This window comes from Rhea pennata, chromosome 20 (genome assembly GCF_028389875.1).
Source record: "Rhea pennata isolate bPtePen1 chromosome 20, bPtePen1.pri, whole genome shotgun sequence".
NCBI classification, from domain to species: Eukaryota; Metazoa; Chordata; class Aves; order Rheiformes; family Rheidae; genus Rhea; species Rhea pennata.
In genome coordinates this window covers 7,393,533-7,416,057 of record NC_084682.1, presented here as the reverse complement: position 1 = coordinate 7,416,057, position 22,525 = coordinate 7,393,533, and the positions used below count along the sequence as shown (strand labels likewise).

At 47.6% G+C, this 22,525-nt stretch overlaps 1 protein-coding gene across 8 annotated transcripts in view; it reads right to left on the bottom strand.

The window, feature by feature from the left end:
• LOC134149629 (NADPH--cytochrome P450 reductase) overlaps positions 1-22,525 on the bottom strand; it is a 33,341-nt gene that overhangs the window by 6,368 nt on the left and 4,448 nt on the right. For 4 of the 8 annotated variants that reach the window (XM_062592870.1, XM_062592871.1, XM_062592873.1 and 1 more), the window contains 8 exons: positions 13,565-13,757; positions 5,210-5,258; positions 4,281-4,409; positions 3,490-3,639; positions 2,469-2,593; positions 1,500-1,589; positions 896-994; positions 8-124 (listed from right to left, as the gene is read on the bottom strand). In XM_062592870.1, coding sequence (XP_062448854.1) covers positions 8-124; positions 896-994; positions 1,500-1,589; positions 2,469-2,593; positions 3,490-3,639; positions 4,281-4,409; positions 5,210-5,258; positions 13,565-13,743 — 938 coding nt within the window. In that variant the 5' untranslated portion in view covers positions 13,744-13,757. Of the gene's footprint in view, positions 1-7; positions 125-895; positions 995-1,499; positions 1,590-2,468; positions 2,594-3,489; positions 3,640-4,280; positions 4,410-5,209; positions 5,259-5,520; positions 6,234-8,234; positions 10,348-13,564; positions 13,758-20,343; positions 20,495-22,525 lie in introns of those variants that run through there. The other 4 variants (XM_062592872.1, XM_062592877.1, XM_062592875.1 and 1 more) reach the window with 4 other exon arrangements.

The following is a 22,525-nucleotide window of genomic DNA, read 5'->3' as shown; positions in this document are numbered from 1 at the left end:
AAACTACCTGATTTTGGAATCGGATATATCCAACTCAAGGTGCATGAGGTGTCGCTCTCCACCCTCGTTCAGCTTGCGGTTCACCGTAACTGGGGCCAGGAAAGGATTCTTGGCATCGAATGGCCTGGAAAGACAAGGACCCTCTGGGTTACTCTCTCGCAGGCTCATAGAGCACTGCTTTTATCCAGGCATATTCCCTTTGGCACCACACAATTTGGGCACAGTGTCTTCCCACTCATATTTCAAAGCCCACCAGAGCAGGATCTGAATCCTGAGCCTCCTGCAATCCACATTAGCAGAAAAACAGATCATTTTGCTTCTAAGCACAGTCCAGCATTCAACAGCTTCTGTCCCATTAAGAACAAGAGATGTAACAGTCAATTAGAGGGAGCATCACATCTCAGATAGGTATTTCAAGTTGCTGCTTATTTACATAATCAATATCCCCACTGCCATACTGCAAGCAATTATCACATTGGTCACCCCTGAGGGAGAAAGGCTATGATTGACCTTAAGACACAAACTCTGCAACCTAAAAACTTACCAGCCAAACAAGGAGACAGAATAAGGCCACTGAGGCACTGAAAGGGAGAAACAGTCATTCCCTCTCCCACCAGTATTGATGTGAAGGGATTAAAATAAGTCTGCAAGACACATCCCTGCAAAACTATACATGTGAGGACAGCTGCCTTCTCAACACTAATAATTCATTAACTAGGGAACCCCTAAGAGGCCTTGAGGGGATCTGAACCCCTTCTCTTGGGCAGACATCTGCCAGATGGCTGCTTTACACAAACAAAGCTGGCTGCACAATACATGTCATTAGAAGCACCAAGGACTCCATCAGCTAAGGCCTGGCTCATATACACTCTGCCCAGGATGGTTTGGTACTTACGGCTTCTGGTTCTCATAGCTCTTGAGACGGCCCATCTCACCAGTGTAGACTTTGTTCATGTTCACATCTGTGTGCACCACCAGCTCATACTGGCGGATGCTGGAGGAAGTAGGGGGAGAGAAGAAAGAAAAAAGTCAAAATGGATTTCACAAGTAGGGATCCCCAACAGGGATCATCACTTGCTTTGCTGGATTTGCTACAGTTCAAGCAAATGCCACTACCCTCAGCCAAAATACCCCTCATCCCCCTCAAAGTATTAGTGAACAAGCTAAATTAGAGAGCCCAGAGCTCTCACAAAATCCAAACTGTGAGGAACCATCAGCTTTGCTAGAAGCACTGTACCCAACAGAATCATCCACACAGAAACTAAACCTAACACATCACCCACTTGGAACATAAACCCAGAGCTAGATTCAAACTCATACTAGGACCGGCTCAGTCAAAACAGCCCAGCTCACTGATCTACTTCATGTGCTACCTCTCAAGTCTGGAAAGGGAAGCAGCACACAGGAAAGCGGACAGCAGTGAAGGGCTGATGGACAGCTGCTAGTCAAAGGTGGCTGATCTGATCTCTGGCCTCAGGAGAATCTGCTCTCATACCTACCTGGACTCTTCTCCTGTAGCCTCCACCCCAAAGTGCTCGCACACTGCTGGCCAGAACTGCTCTCGCCAGGTGATGAAGTCTTCTTCCAGGCTATTCAGGACAAAAAGAGAGATTCAATAACCCTACCCAACCCAAGAAGAAAAGGGGCATTCCCAGAAGAACAACATGAGATCCCTAGGGACTTCTTCCTTTACTGTGGTATTTGCCCTTGGACTCAGATAGTTTTGGTACTTCCATATGTTCATGGATCATCAAGAGAGCACCTTCAGAGCACTAAGTGGGCAGCAGGGAACTGCTGCCACAGCAGCCACCCCTCACTCCACCAGGTCTGCCAAGTAAGACTTTGTTATTAAGGCTTGGTCTTTACCCAGCTCAGCTCCCTCTTGTCCACTCCTGGCATTGTCTGCTACCACCTCTCTAAAAGGCAGGTTCAGCCTGGTAAAGCTTATTTTCTTGGGCTCCGAGCCTCCCATACAACCTCATCCCTCTAATCAGATCTTGCAGCCCTTAGAGGCAAAGCCACAGACTGATGTAATTTCCAAGGTTAAGCTGATGCCAATGGCATGTTCAAGGGGAACATAGAGATATCCAGAAAATTAGTGTCAGACTTGGAAAACTGCCACAAAACAAACCATTCATGAACAGATGGAATTTGTCTCCTCCACAGGGATAGTTAAGCTTACCCATGTGGAATGAGTTAGCAATGGAGCTACAGCAAGGCAAAGGCAGGCTGTGAAGCCTTGCTGAGCACACAACTACAGTTATTTAAAGCTAACTGGGATTTCACCAGATTCAGGATCCGCTATGATGCTCTAAATGCACAGGGATATGATTTGTCTCTGCAGGAGCAAGAGCAAGCAGACACATGCTCAGAGACATGTCAGCACCCTGGGGAGTTTAGATCTGCCTTAATTCAAGTAGCATAGCCAACTCCCCGCCAAGCTCAGACTACCCCTTCATGCTACTCACTTGCCATCATCATCTCCCAGCCCAAGTTCAAAGATGCGCTGGGCTCCTAGCTCCTCCAATCTCTTGTCCACATACTTCCCCATGGCATTGAAGTGCTCATAAGTCTTGTTCCCCAGCCCAAAGACCTGAAAAAGAATGTTGACCAGTGTTGACAAGCAAGGACTGGATTTTTCCCATCCAGCCATCACCCTCTAGCCAGTAGTATCCAGCAAAGGTGCTGAAGGAAGAGCATGCAAGAGATGGAATTTAAATTCCTCAGCTCTGCATCAGTGATTTGGGGAGTTTCTTGGCAAGTATTTACTACTGACCTTGTACAGGAGTCCCAAGACAGTGTCTAGTCAGTAGGCACTTCTATCTCCCACAAGGCAAGACTCAGGCATATCAACAAGATGCATATACAAGAACTGCCTGCACTCTCTCCCCTAGGGACCAATAAGCTCCAGGACTGCCTGGAGATCAGTTGTTGACCCTTCTCTCCCACAAACCACTCTACAGATGTTTGGTGACTGCATTATACAGAGCAACTTAGCATCTCTAGCAGCGCATTTTCTCCTCATTTGCAATTGTGATGCTGCCTAAGGAATTTGCCAGGATTTAGGTGAGGCAGTTGTATCTCAGCCAATTATTCAACTCCGCACAGGAAAAGAACTACACACTACAAGGGATTTAATTTATGGAAGATCTGTCTGAGGCCTGCTAAATTAGCTTGTGAACAGCAGCTGCCGCCCCTAACTCATTTACAGACCAATGCCTGCTCAGCTGTCTGTGACAAAACATCACCAGCAAATCTTTGTGACTTAGGGAGTGGAGAGAACACTCTAACAGCTGTATTTAAAGCCCCCAGATATATGCTTGCAAATGTCCATGCAGCTTGGACAGGATGACAATAGGGACTGCATCCAACACAGACATACAAAGCAGAAACACCATGTTGTGCCTCTACCCAACTTGCACTTAATCACAGCGGAAGACTTTGTCTTTCCTGCCCAAATGCAGCATAAACTGGAATCGAGCAACTTACTGAAAATCGGAGACCTGACAAGTCAGCATCAGTCTCCTGCAGCCAGTCGTAGAAGTCTTGGGCATTGTCTGTAGGATCACCCTCACCATAAGTGGCCATGCAGAACACTGCTAAGGACTTGTCAATCTCAGACAGGCGACTCAGGTCCGACTGGAATCAAAGCAAAAAATAAACCCTCAGGGATCCCAGAACATGGTTATTGAGTAAGTCTGTTCCTACAATGCAGCTACCACTGCTGTGTGGAACAGCACCACTTAACATCAAACAGCAGATTATAAAAGGCAGTGGGAAAGGCCAATTTCCCCTGCCATTTCAGGTGAGTCAAAGCTAACCACCCTCACCAGACTGCAAGTTAATACTTCTACCCTAAGAGAAAAGCGACAGGATTTTCCATACAGACCAGGATCAGTGTTCACTACAGAAAACAACATGACAGAGGTTGTCAGTGCCTTTATGTAAGGTGACTGCAGTAGTCTGGAACCAGTGCTAACTAGAGAAGGAATATGGAGCAAGCAGCATGCTGCCAATAGATGAGTTGTGATTCCTAAACACTCAAGACTACCTTCCTTCTTTCAGTTGTGTTACAAGGTTCACCCCAAATCCATAACCTGTCAAGGACCAAGCCCATCTCTGCAGGTCTCAGCCTGATCCAATTTCCTTTCCTCCAGAGTGCCACTACCAGAAGGGCAACTGTCTCTTGGCCAGACTCTCTCTTCTTCTTCTTCTTTTTATTAAAAAGGAACACTAAAAGGATATTACTTATCCCAAAACTGCATTCACAGTTGATTTACCAAGTCATACTCCTCTGGATCAGCTGCCATGCCCCGGAGGCCATAACGATGAGCATCTTTGGAGAGGCGATTGGCAAATTCCTCTGCTGTACCCGTCTGGGAACCATAGAAAACCACAATGTTTCGCCCCTGGAGTAAAGAAGAAATCCCTGTTAAATGGTGATCACTCATTTAGTAGAATACCTGGAAGCAGCACATCTTGTCAAAGATAAAGGAAATGCCTGTGATCAGGAGGCCTGGACTGCAACTTAAAAGGCAACTAGGAGCTTATATTTGTATGGAACTTCACACTGGGTTTGCAGCAGAAAACTCAAGGCTGAGCTGTTACCAAAAACACATTGCAGAGTGTCTCCTGGAAATAGCGAATTTTGTGGATGAGAAGACAGACTTGCCAAGGCTTTGGGAAGTTTCTAGCTCAGGAGCCTCCACTCTGCAGTAAGCCAGCTATTTCAAAGCAAAATGGAAAATATACCCAGCCCTTGCCTCTTCCTCTGCTTTCTCGTGTGTCCAGTTCAGCACAGAGTCAAAAGCTGCAAATTCTGTGTACAACACAATTCCCATTCCAAAGCATTTGGGAACCAAACACAGATAAGAGCTTTCAGCCAGTATCTTTAAAGTCTCTGCCATTTCGCTCCTGACTTTGACCTCATATTACACATATATTCATATTATTTTTTTCACCATTTCCCCTCTTCCCCCCCCACTGTCATTCACATTTTCGCTAAGAACAGCTCCCAGGCATAGACTGACGAGAGCCGCCCCTACGCTCCCCATGCAGCCTTCCTTCACATGCTCTTTGCAGCAGGCTAACCTCTATCTCCACGCAGTTTCCTCCTGCTGACAACTATACGGTCACCAGAGGAAACAAGGAAGGACAAGAGATCCATCACCTTCCCACTCACCCCACATATTCAGAGTGAGAAGCTTACCGTCTTCTTCATCTTCTCAATGAAGCTGCTGTCTCTCACTGAAGATGTTCTGAAAGACAGAAGGAATCTCCTTTTAGATGACTATGTTCATTCTTAGAGGTCAGGAATATGCAAGTGGGGATAAAAAGTGGCTCCCCAAAAACATATCGTATCTCAGGAAAGCTACCCAAAGTGGTGAGAAAACCCATCAAAGGCTCTTATTTACTCTGTTCTAACAGGCTCTCACAGGCCTAGAAAACAAAACCACCCTGCAATAGTAAACCTCTGCTCTTGACAAGGAAGAGTTTGAAGATATAGTCGTACCAACAGACCTCACCACCATTAGCCTCGCAGCAAGAGGTCGCAGTGCACCTTCCCACTGTAATTCTGAAATAACCAGCTTGCTGAGGGCTGCAGGGAGGAGCTGAGCCCCCAGGACAGGCATGTTGCCGCAACAGTACGCTCTTCAGTGGCACGGAAGACCCCAGGGGTGTCCACCACTCAGCTGCAGGGCTTCTTCTGAACACAGCTGTCATGTAGCAGGGCCTTTCGGAGTAGAAAGGAGAAAGGAGAAGCCTACTCCCAGTCTTACCTCCTTCAGTAAATCTTCCTGTAGGCAAAGCCCTGAAACTCAGCCCTAAACATCAGCTGCTCCAACAGATTACACAGTTGTGCAGGTTATGAGACTCTCAGAGCTACAACGCAAGACTTGATTTCCAGATAAACCTCAGTGGCCAAGGCATGGTGTGAGAGATGGAAACAGAGAACTCCCTGCTTTCCCTCCGCATGGTAACTTAAATCCTGCTGCAGGAGAAAGGCAGGACATCAGTCTTGAGCTCCTGAGACAAGCCATGCCTCCCTCGGGCTGCTCTTCCAAGCTTGAAGGCAGACAGGGCTTAATAAAAAAATAAAAATAATAATAATAATAAAAAAAATTCAGCTGCTCTGATCTCAAAACTGACCATCCCAGATTTTGCCAGACAAAAGTCCCAGACCAGAGCACACCACAGAACAAACACATGGAGACTCTGTGGTAGATCAGAGCCGCAGAGTCTCTGGCAGGAATACTGCTGCCCTCTGAGGTCTTGTAGGCCTTGTTCCCACACTGGGATTTCTGTCTCCAGTGTGCTTCTCTGGCACAAAGTGCATTTGCATTATGGTGTGGAGGTGGCTTTCTCTAGTTTAAAAGAGGGATAAACCACATCAGTGTAGAAACCATCCAGGCAGAGATTCACACTATTTCAGCTACTCCATTAGGTAGGAAGCCAATAGTATTAAGACATTAATTACCCTAACCACACTCATGGGTTTTTAGCATCATGCCACAAAAGTAATCTAGCCCTGGAAGTGACCAGGGACAGCACAGGACCCTCAGCAAGCCCCACAGGCAGAGATGGCTCTAGCTACAGCCAGATTAGATGCTGAGGTCTTTTCAAGGCAGGGGGACGAGTGCCAGGAGCTCACTTGCTCTCTTCCCCACTGGAGCTTCAGTAGCAGAGAGGAGAGGAACATGGGACCCGTTCCCATTTCTCTTTCACAGTGGAAGAATGCAAAGCTGGGTCTCCTGTGGGAAGAGAGAAGCCTCCAGGCAAAAAACAAATAGTTTTGGCTCTGGCCCATGCAAGAATGTGCAGAGATCGCTAACAGTTTCCTAAACCCTGCAGCCCGGAGGGAGGGATCTCTGAGGATGTGCTGAGATATTTGCAGAGCCCACAAACATAGAGTAGGAGGGCAAGAGGCATTCAATAAAGCATCCCTTCAAGCATCCCTTTCAACCCAGACATAACAAGGAGCTCCATAACGAGGCCCAACAGCTCTGAGCACACATCTAGGATCCTCAGAGCACACATGAAAGAGCTACCAAAAAAGGCTACCCAAGGAGGCTGTGCTCTCGGGAAAGAGCTACGTCGTGCCCCTCTTTGCCCTCATAAGCAGTTAGCAGCCTCCCTGTGTTGTGAACTACCCCGTATCAGGAACATCATGAGCAGCTTTTAGGGAACAGCCCTAAAATGGGCCCCTGCCCATTCTACCACCAGGACATGGGCCCTGGAGCACCAACCCCCAGTGTGCACCACAGCTGGCCCATAAGACCAAGCTCTCACTTTTGGCTCCCTGGTGAACCTGTTTGACTGCCCTCCACAAATTAAATCTAATTAAAATAGCTGTTGGGTCAATTGCTGAAAACAATTATTTAAACGGAGGGAAAAAAGATCAGTTTGTTGGATACTTTCAACAAGCTCATTTTAAAAAGGGAAATCATGTACATGGAGTTACTCTACATTTCCAAAGGAAGCAACTTAGCATTAAAATGTTGTGGTAAAGAACAGTCTACGGCTCACATAGAAAAAATAATGAGCATGACTTTTGGAAAAAAAAAAAAAAAAAAAAGACTACACAACTCCCTGAAACTACTTCATCAGGATGGCTTCTTGCAAGTTTAAGCTGTAAGCACAGAGATGCTGAAGACAGGAATGACACTTGGTTCACTGCTCAACTAGGAAAATTTGGAACAGTAAGCACGCTTTCAACAAAGACAGCTCTCACAGCTTAGGTAGCTCAGGGTAACATTTGTAATAGAGAACGCAATGACGGAGCGAAGGGGATTAATGCCACTGCTGGACTTAGCCTTTAGCTTGCACAGACTGCCCACCCTTGGTGACAGCCCACAGCGCAAAGGACTCCCAGGGCTCTCTTTTACTTTGATTTCAGGAGAGGGAATACTGGCAGCCCAGCAAAGGTATCAAAGTCTCCAGCTCAGTGAGCACCTTTCCTTCAGAAACGCTCCCCAGCCTACGGCTTTCCTCCCAAAAGCACATGTATATCCAGAAGAACGAACACAGTCTGGATGTTGCACAGAAGCTGCTCTGGCCCGAGCACCAGCACCAAGATCCCTTTCGGAGTGGCCTGCCTCAAGCAGAGCCTCTCCCCCTTCCTTCTGCTCCTGCCCCGCGGGGAGCCGCGCACCCCGCTCCGCAGAGCTCGGGCCGGTGGGAACAGCCCTCTGAGTGAGTGCGATACCGTTTGCCACTCAGGCAGATTAACTTACCTCGCCACGGCCGCCTCTTCTCGTGGCGCCGAGTACGCACACCCCATGGTCGAGGTAGGGAAGCACAAACAAAGAGTCCCGGGGCAGCCGTGCCTGTCTGCAAGGGGAGGTGTGCGCCGGGGGGAAGGATCTAACTTAGCTCTGGAGAAACACGCACATAGGCCTTTCCATTCGGCTCCTCTTGGGCATCAAAGCCAAACGTCAGCCCTTTGTTAAGGAGAAGGGAGCCTGCACAAAGGTCCTGGCACAGGTCATAGCAGGAGCGGTCCAGTCTGCTTGGATCCTCGTCGCAAGGCTTTGGAAGTTACTGAGCGGATCCGCGCAGTCCTGAGAAACTGCAACATCTGGCAGCAGTGGCAGAAAGGAACTGGGAGTCAAGAACGAAACCTCCCAGGATTCCCCGCAGCACGCTTCCCTCTCCCATCCGCGTGGAAAAGGGGAGACGGGACACAAAACCCTCCTCCAGCCTTGTTACCTTGGAAACTGTTTATATCACAGCTGCTTTTATATATATTCTTCTTTTTTTTTTTTCCTCTCTAATAAAGAAAGTCAATCCTGTAGCTGAATGAAATGATTCCAGACACTGCGTGAGCAACATTGTGGGTAACTATGGCAGTGCCATTACAGAGGCAGCTTAAAGGAGTTTGTTCTCTTCAGGATTCTATTAAATTAAATTAGAGATGGTCTCGCTCTCTCTAGCACACACGCAAGCAGCAAAGAGAGCTAATCAGGCTAAGAAGTTGGAGCGATTCCTGCGACAGGAAGCCCTATATGCACCAGGGAATGAATTTCTCTATAGCTGCAGAATAGAGATAAGCCAATTTCTGCCCCAAACAATGCTAAAAACAGAGGCAGGCTGGGGGGAGAAGGGAGGGGTTGACACCAAATGTACCAATCAGTGTCTCGCCCGGGTCTCCCGAGAGGAGCAGTCTGTGCAACTCCAGAGCGGGGGACACGAGAAGAGAAAGAAATCTGTGATTGAGAAACACACAGAGGAGGCACAGTTGAAGAATAAAAATAATTAGTGCATTCCCCAGTAATGTCACCAAGAAAAAAGCACAATCGTCCCAGCCACGGCTGCGTGGAGATCAAGAGCCATTCTCTCTAATGACATCTGCAGAGCAGGCCGCCGGAGAATGCTCTGGTGGTTTCAATTAAGTCTGAAAACGGTCAAAACGCAAGTGATCTTCAGAGAGCAGTATTCCGGCTGGTCCCACATATAGATATATTATGCTGACAAAGGTACACGACACCTGGAACGCATGAGGCCTTTATATATGCTGAATTCTGCTCCCACTCTCAAGGCTTCAGGCAGGAAAACAGCTCCATTTCACTGCAAGGACAAGTGATCACCAAGTGTCTGAGCTGTAGCTAAACCAACAAACACATCACTGGGGTAAAACATGACTGTTCCTATGGGAGCCATGCAGAATGAATCCAACCCAGATGCCATCCAGAATACGGTCTTCAACTGTGCATCATCATCTGTAATCAATAGCAGCTGCAGCAGCAGCATTTTCTTTGGAGACACTGCTGAGCTGACTTAGCTGACTTGGCTGCCTGGCTACTCGAGGTACTGCTCAGCAGCAGCTCCCAGTGACTCCCAGTGCAGCACGGAGGTACTGGTACTCGGTCTCGGTGTTCGGTTCAGAGACCTTGTTTGCATTCCTCCACTCGTAAGCAAACCCATTAAAGGAAGCAACCACCATAATGCATCCAAATTGTTTTTTCATAACTTTTATCCCCTGATCTTTCAAGGTTGAAGTTGAAATTCAGGGCTCAAGTGAAATAACAGAAGCCATCACCCAGAAGCCATCAAAGTAGTTCAGGACAGCTTGGTGAGTAAAGGCAGAGCTTCAGAGAAAAGTGACATCGCTTAAGATCAAGGCTCTCTACTTCAGCCAGAGACAATCCCTGCAGAAGGCTCTCTGCTTGCACAGGTCTGGAGTCCTACATTTTCTAAGCCAGCTTCCTTGCCCTGCAGACAGACCTACCCCCCGTCTCTCCAGGAAATGTCTGGCTCTCAAGCCATCCAAGGGCAGTTGCTGATAGTGCGATCCTGCATCTTGCTCATTCACAGCACCTTCTTGTTTACCAGCAAGGAAACTCCACCCTAGATTCAAAAAGGGAAGAAAATCCAGATGCTGAACCGCCTTATTTCCCCCCCCCCTTATTTCCCACCTAGTTCCAAGGTCTCAAAAAACAACACTGCAAAAGCAACAGGAGCTTGCTGTCTCCATCCTTGATGACAAATATGCTGTCAGCCACAGCCGTGGCTTACAGGTTCACGCTGCCCTCACACAAGCTTACTATGACGACCTCAGCAGTGCTGCAGCAGGCAATGGAAGGGTCGGGTTTACTGCATGGGAAAAACACCCATCAAGGCCTCTTTTCCCTCTTCACTTGTAGTGCACAAAGAACAGCTGTCATGTCTTCAAAACACGGTATGTCACACACAGAACCTGGAGCAACCTTGATTTTCCCACCCGGTTATCAGCGTCGCAAGGTGCTGTCCTTCCACAGCAGCTTGAAAGCAGCAGTTTGGCTGCAGTCAGCACTCCCTGACATCCATCTCCGATGTAGATGGAGGACGTGGACCCCACACGGGGCAACCAGGGCTCCCAAAGTCCACGAGATAACTCAAAATCAAAAGCACCAGCTGCATTCTTAGGTAGAAGCCCACATGCTGAGATCCTGCAGCAAGACAAGGCAGTAACGAGCACCTGGGATGGTTAGCAAAGCTCCTCTGCAGCATGACTTCGCTGTAAGGTCACAACAGTCTCCAGAAGAGCTGTATGTGATGGGTGAAGGCAGTCACAAGAACTGTGAGCATGGGAGCTCTCTGAGACGACCTGCTCCAGGTTGGCATCTATCTTAAGATTGACAGTCCTATTTTTCTAGCCAACTCCACCCCTCCTCACAGTACAGAATGAGAGGCAGGTATAAGATGGAGAGTATTTGATTGATTCAACAACTCAAATCCCCAAGATAAAGCAGAGAAGAATGGACAGACAGGCTACTCTCAGCTTCACACGAACCTGTCTGCAGAAAGGAATTCTGCCACAGGATACCACAGTCGGAGATGTTTCTTCCTTTTAAACAGCTCCCAGCCAGAAAATGTACTTTCTGTCCTCCTGTGATATCAGTGCACACAGCCTGCTTCATGACAGGCTGTTTGCACTGAGCTGTGTGCTACTCTTCCCTTTATCCAGGAATTTCACAACAGATCTGGAGTCTCAGTCTTGCCTTTGAGCAGAGGGCTCTGCCCAGTTGTCAGAGACACTTACGATCTGACCAACACGGAAAAGATGAGACCAAACCTGGTCCTTCTCAAATACGACCTAAACGACACAATACTAGAGGATGAGCCCTGATAATGGAAAGCAGTCTAACCCACTAAGGTAGATAAGGAAGTCTGAGAAGAGATAATAGACCCATAACCACTTGCTGTGTTTGATTTAATTTGCTTTTACACACAGGGTAACAGCAGCATTGATCCCATGCTGAAATTACCTGGCACGCGACCAGGTATCCTCATCTGACCGGTCTATGAACATTTCCTGCCACAGTTGCTTTCCACACCGGGCTGTAACCCTTGCACTCTTGAGTAAGCACTTTGAAGTGAAGGGCTGAGCAGAAGTACTTCTTGGCAGAGCAGTATCCACTAAGAAATGCCACCTGGAGAAAGCCACTTCATGCAGGATGCCTTGCAGGTGCAACAGTATGTAAAATCTTGAACACACTGTGAGGATCCAGCCATCATTTCTCCCATTTCACCTCTACATTGCAGAGCCAAATAACCAATCCCCTCAGGACAGCGGGGACCTCAAGTGAATTTGCACTTGTGTTACAAATATAAAATATTCACCTTAGATGCAGTTACCTACTGTAAAGGCCTAATACTGCAAGCACGAACAGCTGGGTTAATTCTGAAGTACTTGTAGGTCAGGCATCACGTTGGTCCTCTATCTGAGGGAAGTTTCATCTGCACAGAGAACAGATCCTAGCATAATGGCAGGAGAGACAGTGTGCAAAATCACCTCCTAAGGTCTCTGCTTAAAGGGGTTTCAAACCTTAGATTACTGCTCTTATCAATGCAAGGCATATTGCTACAGGAGGAAACACAAGGAATGCTCCTGAAAAGCACAGCAGAAAACTGATGTGAAATTTGGTACATGACTGAGATAAGGAACTGAGCATGCCTAAATCTCTGCCAGCACTGCTCATTCCTGGCCCTAATCACTTTGCAGAAGACAGTGGAAACAAGGACCTCTCCTATCACCAAATCCAACCTCCTGCTGCTACAGAGACTCAGCATTAAAGTCAAGCACATTTCACAGGAGTTGCTAAGCAGTCTATGCTGAGGAACTGCCTTTCAGCTCCTATTTCTCCTCTTATAGCTAAGTGTGGATAAGATTTCCTAGATGGGAAATCTGCCTAAGAGCAAATCTACCTTTCTCTAGGTTTATTAAATATGACTTTTATTAGCAAATGTAGACAAAGCCAAAGCTGTCCCTAAGCATTTTGAAGTACAGCTAGGGGCTTTTAGAGACTTTTCTTGCCTTGTTCGGAGAAGGTAAATTAATAATTTGGGCCAAGGTGTGGGGTAAGGTAGAACTGCAGCCCAGCTCTTCTGCAGGAATTTCTGCATTGCAAAGTAAAGAAGCAGTTCAAAAGAAATATGAAGGGAGAGAAGTGCACTTTGGGACCAATTCCCTTCACCCACTAAGCAAGCATAGCACTAGTACCACCAAACTCCGTGGTATCAAGGCTCGATGGCACTAGAAGAGTCACGTCACAGGATGCAGCCATCTAACTATAGCTGTTAATGATTACCCTCGATTATCCTGCCACAAGATCCCACACAGTGAACCTCCTTGACACAGTATCCAGCAAAGCCACATCCCAGGGCTTGCACAGTTCCTTCGTGCGTGCCTGAGTACCTTCCTGGAGCCTCCAAGGACCCACCAGCAGTGAAGAGTCCTCAGAAAGGAGGAGATCTTTAAATCCACAACAGTATCTGCAAAAGTCATCCATCTCTTGTGAGGGATAAAAGTAATTTCTTGGATGGTAAGGCAAGAGAACTAGTAACAAGAGGCAAGTGCACAGACCCAGAGTGAAAGGTCAGTGCTAGAAGTACCACCTAAATACTTAGACATGGAAACCACCTCTCCTCCCCCTAGAAGCCTGTTATTCCAGCCCCAGGGAGGACCAAGCTGGTAGAAGTGTTCTGGGAAGCCTGAATGGGACAGGGAGAGCAAGAGTAACTTTGTGCTCAGATAAGACTGAAAGTCACCCTTACTCTACGTTGCTTCAGAGCTGCTACTTACACTGGTTGGATTTTGGGGAGATCAGGGACTTCTTCCTTTTTCTTGCGGAAGAAGAACCAGTAAGTAAGAAGCCCAGTGATGAGTGAGATGAGAAACATGTCAGTCATGCTGAAGAAAGAGTCTTGCTGGGCAACGCTCTCTGGAGTAGAAACAGTTGACTGCATGTCAGCATCACCCATGACGATCAGAGAACCTGGAAAAAAAGAAAAGTAAGTGAACACCAGCTGTCATAAAAAGTCACAGAATGAGAAAAAAGCACTAAGAGCCCTTCAGATCATCCTTCTACACTCTAAGTTTAGTCCTAGGAACACAAGTGAGCCCAACAGCTCCGAGCATTTTCAAGGAGGACTTTCCAACACATACTGGGAAATCCTTCCATGCCCCTGTTGTCCCAAAACCATCGCTCCAACACCCTGAGGCATCGTGCTGTCCCACCAAGCTTCTTTCTTCCCACTGCATCCATGCCAATCCATCAGAAGTGATTTCTGCTCTGCCTAGCTCACGCCATCTGAACAGCCCCACCTTCCAACCATGGAGCTCAGTCTAGCTCCTACCCATGCCTCCAGCAAAACTCAGTTGGACCCACAGGGAGCCTTAGGTCTCAACACATCATGAAGCCCTCAGGGCACTGAAGAGGGAAGAGACCATTCTTCCAGTCACTCCTTCACACAGATCGGTGGCTTTCCTTCTCCTGTCTACGAGGTGATACCATGCCCCAGACTTACCGCTGTGGTCATAAGCTGCAGAGCAGGACTGTGCACCCCCCACACTGTGGCATGGTACCTCTGTGAATAGCCCCACATTAGGCTGTCACAACAACAAACTAAATATATCCAATTTACTATTGCCCTCTCCTGCCCCCTGCCCCACCCTTTCCTAGTTTAAGTTCCAAAACATTTAAGTTTCATCCATCCTGAATACCTCTTGCTGGCATATGCGCATCGTTAACTTTTATTAAAATTGGCCCACTATTGCCTCCCATTCTCCATTTCTTCCACATTGTAAAAGACATTAAGATAAACTCCTGAAAAACAGACTTCAAAATGGCAACCATCACTTGGAAAGCGCTTCCAGGTTTTTTCTCATTTTTATTCGAGCACTCCAGCCTGGAAGGACTAAGCAGTCTCACAGCCAAACAAGTTCCCTGCACAGACCCACCCAGTGATGCTATTTGTTGCAGACATACCTTCACAGCAGACCCACAAGGCAAGACAACATTCTAGCTGCAGTTCACCAGGGGGAAACCAAGGTGGAGTTTAAATGATTTGCCCATGGCCATACTCATACTCAGTCTGTGGTAAAGCAAAGACTCATACCCAGCCCTCTAAGTCGTAGGGTAGCCCCATGACCCCTGCCCTTCCCCTTGGGAGCCACCCATTGCTCCCTCCCTCTCCATTTGCCAAAGCTCTGAACTCTTCTGACCACAGCGCAGATTGGAAGATTATCTTTGCGATGTGCAAGGACATGCTCTGCCCAAGCAAACAGATAATTAACTCAAAACTTGATTCATAAGGGCAAAGTGACTCTTCCGTTGTACTCTGGCATCCTGCCAACGCAGGAGACCATGGACATTTGAACTCACACACAGAAAAGTGACTCAGAGCTGCAGAAGTGCTATTCTAGCGAAAGGACGCATCATGTGGCAGAGCAGCAAGAGGAGAGTTAACCTGTTCAGCACAATGGTGCCTGCAACTAAAAGGCTTCTGGACAGCTTTCCAACAGGGGGCTCAAAGAAAAGCAGCAAGCTTTACGGTATGCCTGCGGTGAGGAAAAACTGCCTGAAGTTTAAGGTTATGTTAATGCATTCAGGAATTTGGAAGAAAAGGGAAGGTGATGCTTACGAAGCAGATGGGAACGCTAATGAGGGAGACTTGAGTGATAATGAGGGAAACTCAAGTAAGGTCTTCAAGCCCACATGGGCTGGAGAGGAAGAGTCAGCTCTCCGAAGGAGAGGGCAAACAGAGAGGAAAAACATCAGTAAAGTCCCTGCCTTTGAGCCTGTGATTTTAAGTATCCAGACAAGGCAGGAATGTTAATTCCTGCGGCTGCCCTCCAGAAGCATCTCTCCAACCTCCTTCTGGCTCAGGGTTCAGAGAGAGCCAAAGAACAGACTCTTCTTTACCCGGCACTGCTTGCGAGAGCGGAGCTCCCCGCTGCCAGGCAAGCAGCCGAATACTGACAAGCCGATCCCAGGCGGCCTGAGATACCAGACATGCCAAAGGACTCCTACCTTGCAACATCACAACCCAGGGCAGCAGTTGCCATGGGGCATCTTGCCCAGGTGGCATCTAAGATCAGGTAATATTCAATAGTTCCCAGCTCATGGCTGTCTGTGCAGCTTAAGTCTAAGTCTTCACTACAGCTCATCATTTTCTCCCAAAAGAATTAATGCAGCAGCTATGGTTTTATTCCTCTCTCACCCAGAGAGGAGTATCTCTCCTTACCTTTCCACTGTAGCTCCTACCAAGGAAAAGACCTACTCCTGAAAACATTAAGTACTGTACCACTGGGCCACAAACATCAGGTATAAGGTAGCCTTTCTGTCGAACACAGGGAGAAATCCAGAGCCACCTGCAAATGACTGCAGGTGGGCTCTTGAGTATTTCTGCAGTCCAGACAGATCTCAGCCCCACATAAAGTTACATTCAGCACAGAAGTTGGCAAGCAACTGTGCTACTCAAGGCACGAAACCATCACCACAGAGCTCCTCGTTTGCCACTTCAGTTCCCAGAGATGATACTCAGCTGAGGTTCGGAATAACAGCATTACTGATGTGACTAAAGGCAAGGTGCCTTGCTTCTAGTGCCTTGCTGCTACCGAACAGCAAGATACCCATCTTCCCATACAACAGTCAGGTCACCCTGCTCTCCCTGGCAGACAGGCTTTCTGTTGTTGGATCTCAGAGCCAAGCAAGAGCTGGGTGTTACTGCAACACAACTGTAGACTAAACTTTTCGGTAAAGCCTCCACAATGCCAACAATGCACAGCCTGCAGCAGAGTCCTCCTCCTCCTCCACCTTCGGTTTCAGTAAATCACTGAGGAGTCGGTCAGCAACTAAATCAAGACGACACTCTTCTCCCTTCTTGATGCCACCTCATCTCATCTGTAGGCAGACCTCAGCCAGAGACTACCAGACACCCCATCTTCTCGCACACAGTTTTGGTTCTGGCAGTCTTGCTCATCATTTGAGCTACACTCATGGTAATGAACCCCGAGTGCTGCTGACCAAAGCTTCCCCTGGGGAACCTCAGGTACCGCATAATACACAGTATAGCCCTGATTTTTTCCTGCAAGAGGAGGTGGAGAAAGCAGGGCCCAAAGAGAGGCAGCAGGTTGTCTAGATAAACATCTCCAACACTGTAAGGGGCATTTCTTCAATTCCAGCCCAAGCCGCCTCCTTTGCCCGAAATACACTAGGACACCAGTTTCACTCAAACTGAGCAATGACAAACACACCAGTAAGCTTTTCCTCAAGGCTAGGTTCAAGTAATAGAACCAGTCTTTTTTTAAAAATCAGCTCTCCCTGATGGTATCTTTTCTGTGCTCAGAAGAAGCCCTGAATGAATAAGGCTGATGGTAACCAGCCTGAGCTAGTTTTGGACAGAAACTGCACCTAATTCAACCCCCTTCCCACCACCTCCTTCTTCTGAGCACCAAATTTGACACTTGCAGCAGCTGGAGCCTAGAAAAGCTTCCTTGCACAAAGCACAATAGCACTTCCTTGCAACAAGCCACACTTGAAGGAGAGTTTCAAGCTGGACATATCTCCACAAGCGGCCGCCAGCCGTGAGATGGAACATGCAGGCTGCTCACGCCTGGCCCCGCAGCAACTCACCTCCCAGCTCCAGATAGCTCAGATATGGATATTAGCCAACTTCCCTTGCACAGGGCAGGAGAACAAGTTCATGGGCTAATCACCAAGGCCAGGACAACATTTCCAGCAGCAATTCACTACCATGCCCAAAGCAGCAGAGCTTCTGGCCTCCCACAGCAGAGGAGACAGACAGCAAGTGTGAGGGGTTTTGCTTTTTCAGACCTCCCAGAGGTGGTTTGCTCTCTGAAGCAGTTGAGGAACAGAGCGGTACCTTGGCAGGCCGCATCCTCGGGAGGCTGAGTTTCAGGAATGCAGTGTGGACAGACACGGGGGAGGAAGCTGCTCTATCTCCTAGCCTTCACCGCACTGCAACCCTCCAGTGCTTCAAAGGAGAACTCCACAGCTGTAGCAACAGCTGGACCACCTGCCTGCACACCCAGCCCAGAGGGAAGAGCACCATTTCTAGAGGCTTATGCGTCCAGCACTCAGACCAAAGAGCACTGCTTTGGCAGGAGGGATAAAAGTCGCCACTCTTCATTCAAAAATCTACACAGCATAAAGGTCACACACCACCCTCTAACCCTGGAAGGAGACAGAGTCATCCTACAGTGATAGGACCAAAGTCACAAAACTGCTTCATTTCGGATTGCCACCATCTGGTCCTGGACATTACAATTCAGTTATCAGAGTCCTATAATCTAGTTACAGGATTTTGTTTTTTCTCTCCCTTCACCTTGTCCCCCCTCTTAGAAAGGATTTGCTTAGATGTAGCAAAAGAAATGCCAAGGATGTGGAATTAGGTTTCACAGTTCATTTTTAAAAGGTTGTTATAATTCTCTAACTCATTTCAGCTAGCATAAGTAAGATTATTCCTCAGTTTATCTCGGCCTTTCCTAGTTGGCTGTAACAATTACTTTCCAGACATCCACAGAAACTCATTTTCAATTGCATGCCTTTTTCCTACTGCCAGAGAAGGGTAACCTGATTCTTATTTAGAACTTATCTATGAAATCCTGCAGTCTCTGGAAAGACCCTTATAGCATCAGAATTTGTTTTTAAAAAAAAAAAGGAAAAATGAAAATTTATGAGGCAAAAGTGAAAAATCCCTAACACAAATAGTTACTTTATCCCCAGTGTTTGTTGTACTTTCAATCAAGACAAGATAAGCATTGCATTTTCCTTTTTTTTAAGCATGGTTCCAGTTCCCAATCCTTGTTTACACACACACACACACACACACAGTATCTTCTGAAAACGTAGGCGGCCGGTCTCAGGTCAGATGTGAGGCACCTATGTCGCACAGAAAAGTCACACCACTATGAAGATTGCAATCAGGCAATGCTGTATTTTAGCATCACCTCTGAGCCTTTAAATGCAGCTTCTGAGGCTGGGACTTTACTTGATATACAATAGCTCACAATTATTCTAATCATCAGGGAAGCTCTCTGCACATCTTTATGCTGCGAGACAAATGTATTTCTTTTTTATATTAAAAAAAAGTATTTTTAGCTCTAATGCACAGCTCTGAATCAAACAACTTCAATATTTGTCAGTGCCAGGCATCCTCAATCCCTCAAGATTTCCACATGGACTGAAGGCACTATCACATTATAGGGTTAATAAAGAATTAAAATATAAATAAAAATAATATTACAACAAAACAAGATTGAATGTGAGGTAGCCTGAAAACAAGCGGTCAGCAACCTAAAGAGGTCTGTTCCTCTCTCACACAGAGCTCACAGCGGCAATAGTAGATAATGCAGCAGAAGACCCAAAAAGCCCCTTCAGCTCCAACCAGCAGGCACAGCACCGAGTTCATAGCTTGTGGCCCAGAGGTCTCCCTTTCTGTCAGATTTAAGGATGTTTCTGTAAGTCACAGATGGTCTGCAGTATCCTCCAGTGGCCAAGAAAGCTCAGCTCTGAAGCTAGCTGTATGATTTGCGCAGAAATTTGGCTCTTCATGAACTTAAAGCAGCCTTTTATTTATATAGTGCTTGAGACTTATTCCAAGCATCTCCAGACAATTTGGCTTCCCCGATTACACACCAGGATTGGAGCCTGTGACTCTTGCTCCAGAAGACAGCAACCAAGCTCTGGCCTGACTCTCCCCTGACCCGTCCCGTTATAAACACGCCGCAGCCCGCTGATGCGAGCCCTGCTCACGTGAGAGAGGAGAGAGAAGGAAGACCGCTGACCAAGCACAGCCTCGTGCTGCCATCCCGCCCTGCTAACCGTCTCCACGTATTTCAGAGACGGCCTGGCTCTCGGTTCCTGCCCGGGCACAGGGATCGATCACACTGGCCAGCTGATCAGAGCACGTACTGCCACGGAGCCCACACATTCAGCTCAGCGAGGCAGAGACAGCTCCTCCGAACCCCCGCACACCCCGGCAGCGACACGCACGAGCCCTGCTGCGCCTCGGCCTTCCCTGCGCAGCCGAATCGCTGCACTCCCGATGTGCTGGCCTCTCAGCTTTGATTTATGCAATCACCTGAACTATTTAGAGTTTTCAGAACTGGAACTGAGTGGCAGCAGTGCCCTTAGGACACTCAGAGATTAAATAAACGCAGGAGCTGCAAGCAGAAGCTCTGTTTTGCAATACGTACACATTAAAATCTGTGACAACCTAGTCAAATGGGGAAGTGAGTTACACAAGCACACGCAACGACACTAGTCGCCATTCACCTAATGCTCACCGCAAGCACTCCCGGAGGCAAGTATCATTGAGACAGAGCGCAGCCCAGCCCAGCCAGCCAAGCCCTCCTTAGCCTGCAGCAAGGTCCAAACGGTCTCAGCTAATTGCCAGCGGGGACACCAGGTGGCTGGTTTAAAGCCAAACCATGCCTCCAGGAACGAGCTTGCTGCGCGCATCTCTCAGCGGCACGGTCACGCCGCCAGCACGAGTCCTGGAGCACCAGCGCCTTCCCTGCGAGTCAGCCCACTCGCGTCCAGCGAGGACACTTACCGAATGACTGCTTTCTGCTTTCTTGTAAATAGGAGCCCACGCAAGTCACCACAACATCTACAAGCAAAATACCCTCAGAAAGCTGCCAGCTCTTTCAGACTGGCTTTCTCCATGTCAGGCTTCCAGTAAAAGCCCTGTGCAGTCGTGCCAGAGAGGGGAGGGAAGGGAACAAACACTGCTGAGAGAGATGACTCGGCAGAACGCTGCTCTCATGCTCTCCGCGGCCACGTGACAGCCCTTGTGTCACTGACTCAGCACATATATCGCACCCCCAAAAAAAGCCAGAAACACAGCTGTCACGATTACCAGCCCTGGAAGCTCTGCAAGGGCCACTCTTCTGATTGAGAAGGACCAACACGAACTCCCTAGATGTATGTAGCCATGTATCACCAGATACTCCTTCCTCATCACACACGCCTGTCCTTCGCTGGGGAACACCTCCTCTCTCTTGTGCTGACCGAATGGTCTATGGGACCACAGCATGGCAGATCAAGCAAGCTTCTGAAGAAGCTTCCAGGGAAGGAAAAAAAAAAGTTTCAAATCAGAGATCCATTCCTTGCACTGGTATCATTGCACAGCCACAAAAGACAGCTTCAGGACAGAGAGGAAGACACTGCATGGAAAAAAGCAGCCAAAGCTAATGCAAATACAAGTTGAAACTCCTTCCATTTGTACCTTGCTGACCTTCACGCTGAGCTTGAGAAACAAGAGCAGAATGGTAAGGCTGTAAATAGAAGTCAACCTAAAAACAGTTAAAACTCTTTGGAGGAAGAAAAATAACAGCAAGCATCAGCCACCGTCTTGCAAGAGATCCATATTCCCACTATATCTGCAAATCTTTCATGGAAAAAGCTTTTCAAAAGCACATGGCAGCACTGAAAAGAAGTTGCAGAGGGTCCCTGCCACCCCGTATAGCAGCAAGAGCGGGAGAAACTTGCTTACAAACAGGAACACAATCTTGAGATACAGAAAGGGTTTCTTCTTTCGCCCACTGGAGTTATAAGATAGGGGAGTTTCTAAAGCACATCAGAAAGAGGAGCCCCCAGATATGAGCTAACCAAGAAGGAAAAGAGTCATCAGCAAAAGAAACAGAGCAGGCTTGTGATGGAGATGATATTTGTGTTCAGACTGCTGTATCTTCCCTCGTCTCTTCTGAGCCCCTTTTCTCAGAGACTGGAGTGAAGATTTTTCTTCCTGCCAGCATGCAGTATTAGGCCAAGAGACCTTTAGGGGTAAGCTTTATCTTCTACCATACCTGTTCTATGTGAATACAACCAATTAGAAAACAAAATTTCATTTACATCAGCCTGTACTAGTTACCGGCTCCAGTAAGTCTCAATGTGGTTCTTTTTTACCACTTTTTAATAAAAGGAGACCCAGCAAGAAAAGCGGTCCTCTCCAGAGCAAAAGCAGATCACTAACGCTGCAGTTCAGATCCAGGTGATTCAACATCGCCCTTTGACAACCTTTGGATTAGCTATTTCTGTGTACCTCTGGTGTCCTGAGATCACATTTCCCCTCTGGGGACTTTGGTCAAACAAGCCACTCTGCTTGGGTTGGTCTACACAGGCACTCTGTGGCATTGGCTGCCCTACACTGTTTCAAGTGGGCTTATCTGTGGGCAAATCTCTCACCTTCGCCAGCTCCTGCACAGTGGTACTGAGGAGCAAAGGCACGGCAGGGTATCTTCCTCACCCTGTCAGCCTCAGTTTGAATACTTTAGTTGGTACTCACTGTGAAATGAGACTGCCATTCTACACTGCAGCCAAATGTCTGTTTTCATCATTGCAATGATGTAATTGGTGGTCCAGGGCAACTTCCACCACTGCTTCAGACAACAGGGTTTGGTTTTCTCTATGCATGAAAGTTCACTGTTCCTAGCACTTCTGCACTGCTTTCTACTCAAGTATTTTAACAAGCCCAGCAAGTCTCACAATTTCCTATTAATCACTATCAGCCCAACAAAGAAGGGTGCCAAACAGCAAAGCCTCATTTTCTCACCCAACTGGGAAAGTGCTTCTCCTCCATGGGCCTCTTGGTATTTCCAGCAGCTCAGAAACCCTAATCTAAACACAGGACTTGGCTGCAAGAACATCTTGAAAAGGGTTAAGAAACAGCCACACAACTCAAAGCTGTTTCTTTGATGAAACACAACAAATTACTCTCTCCATACAAGGTCTCT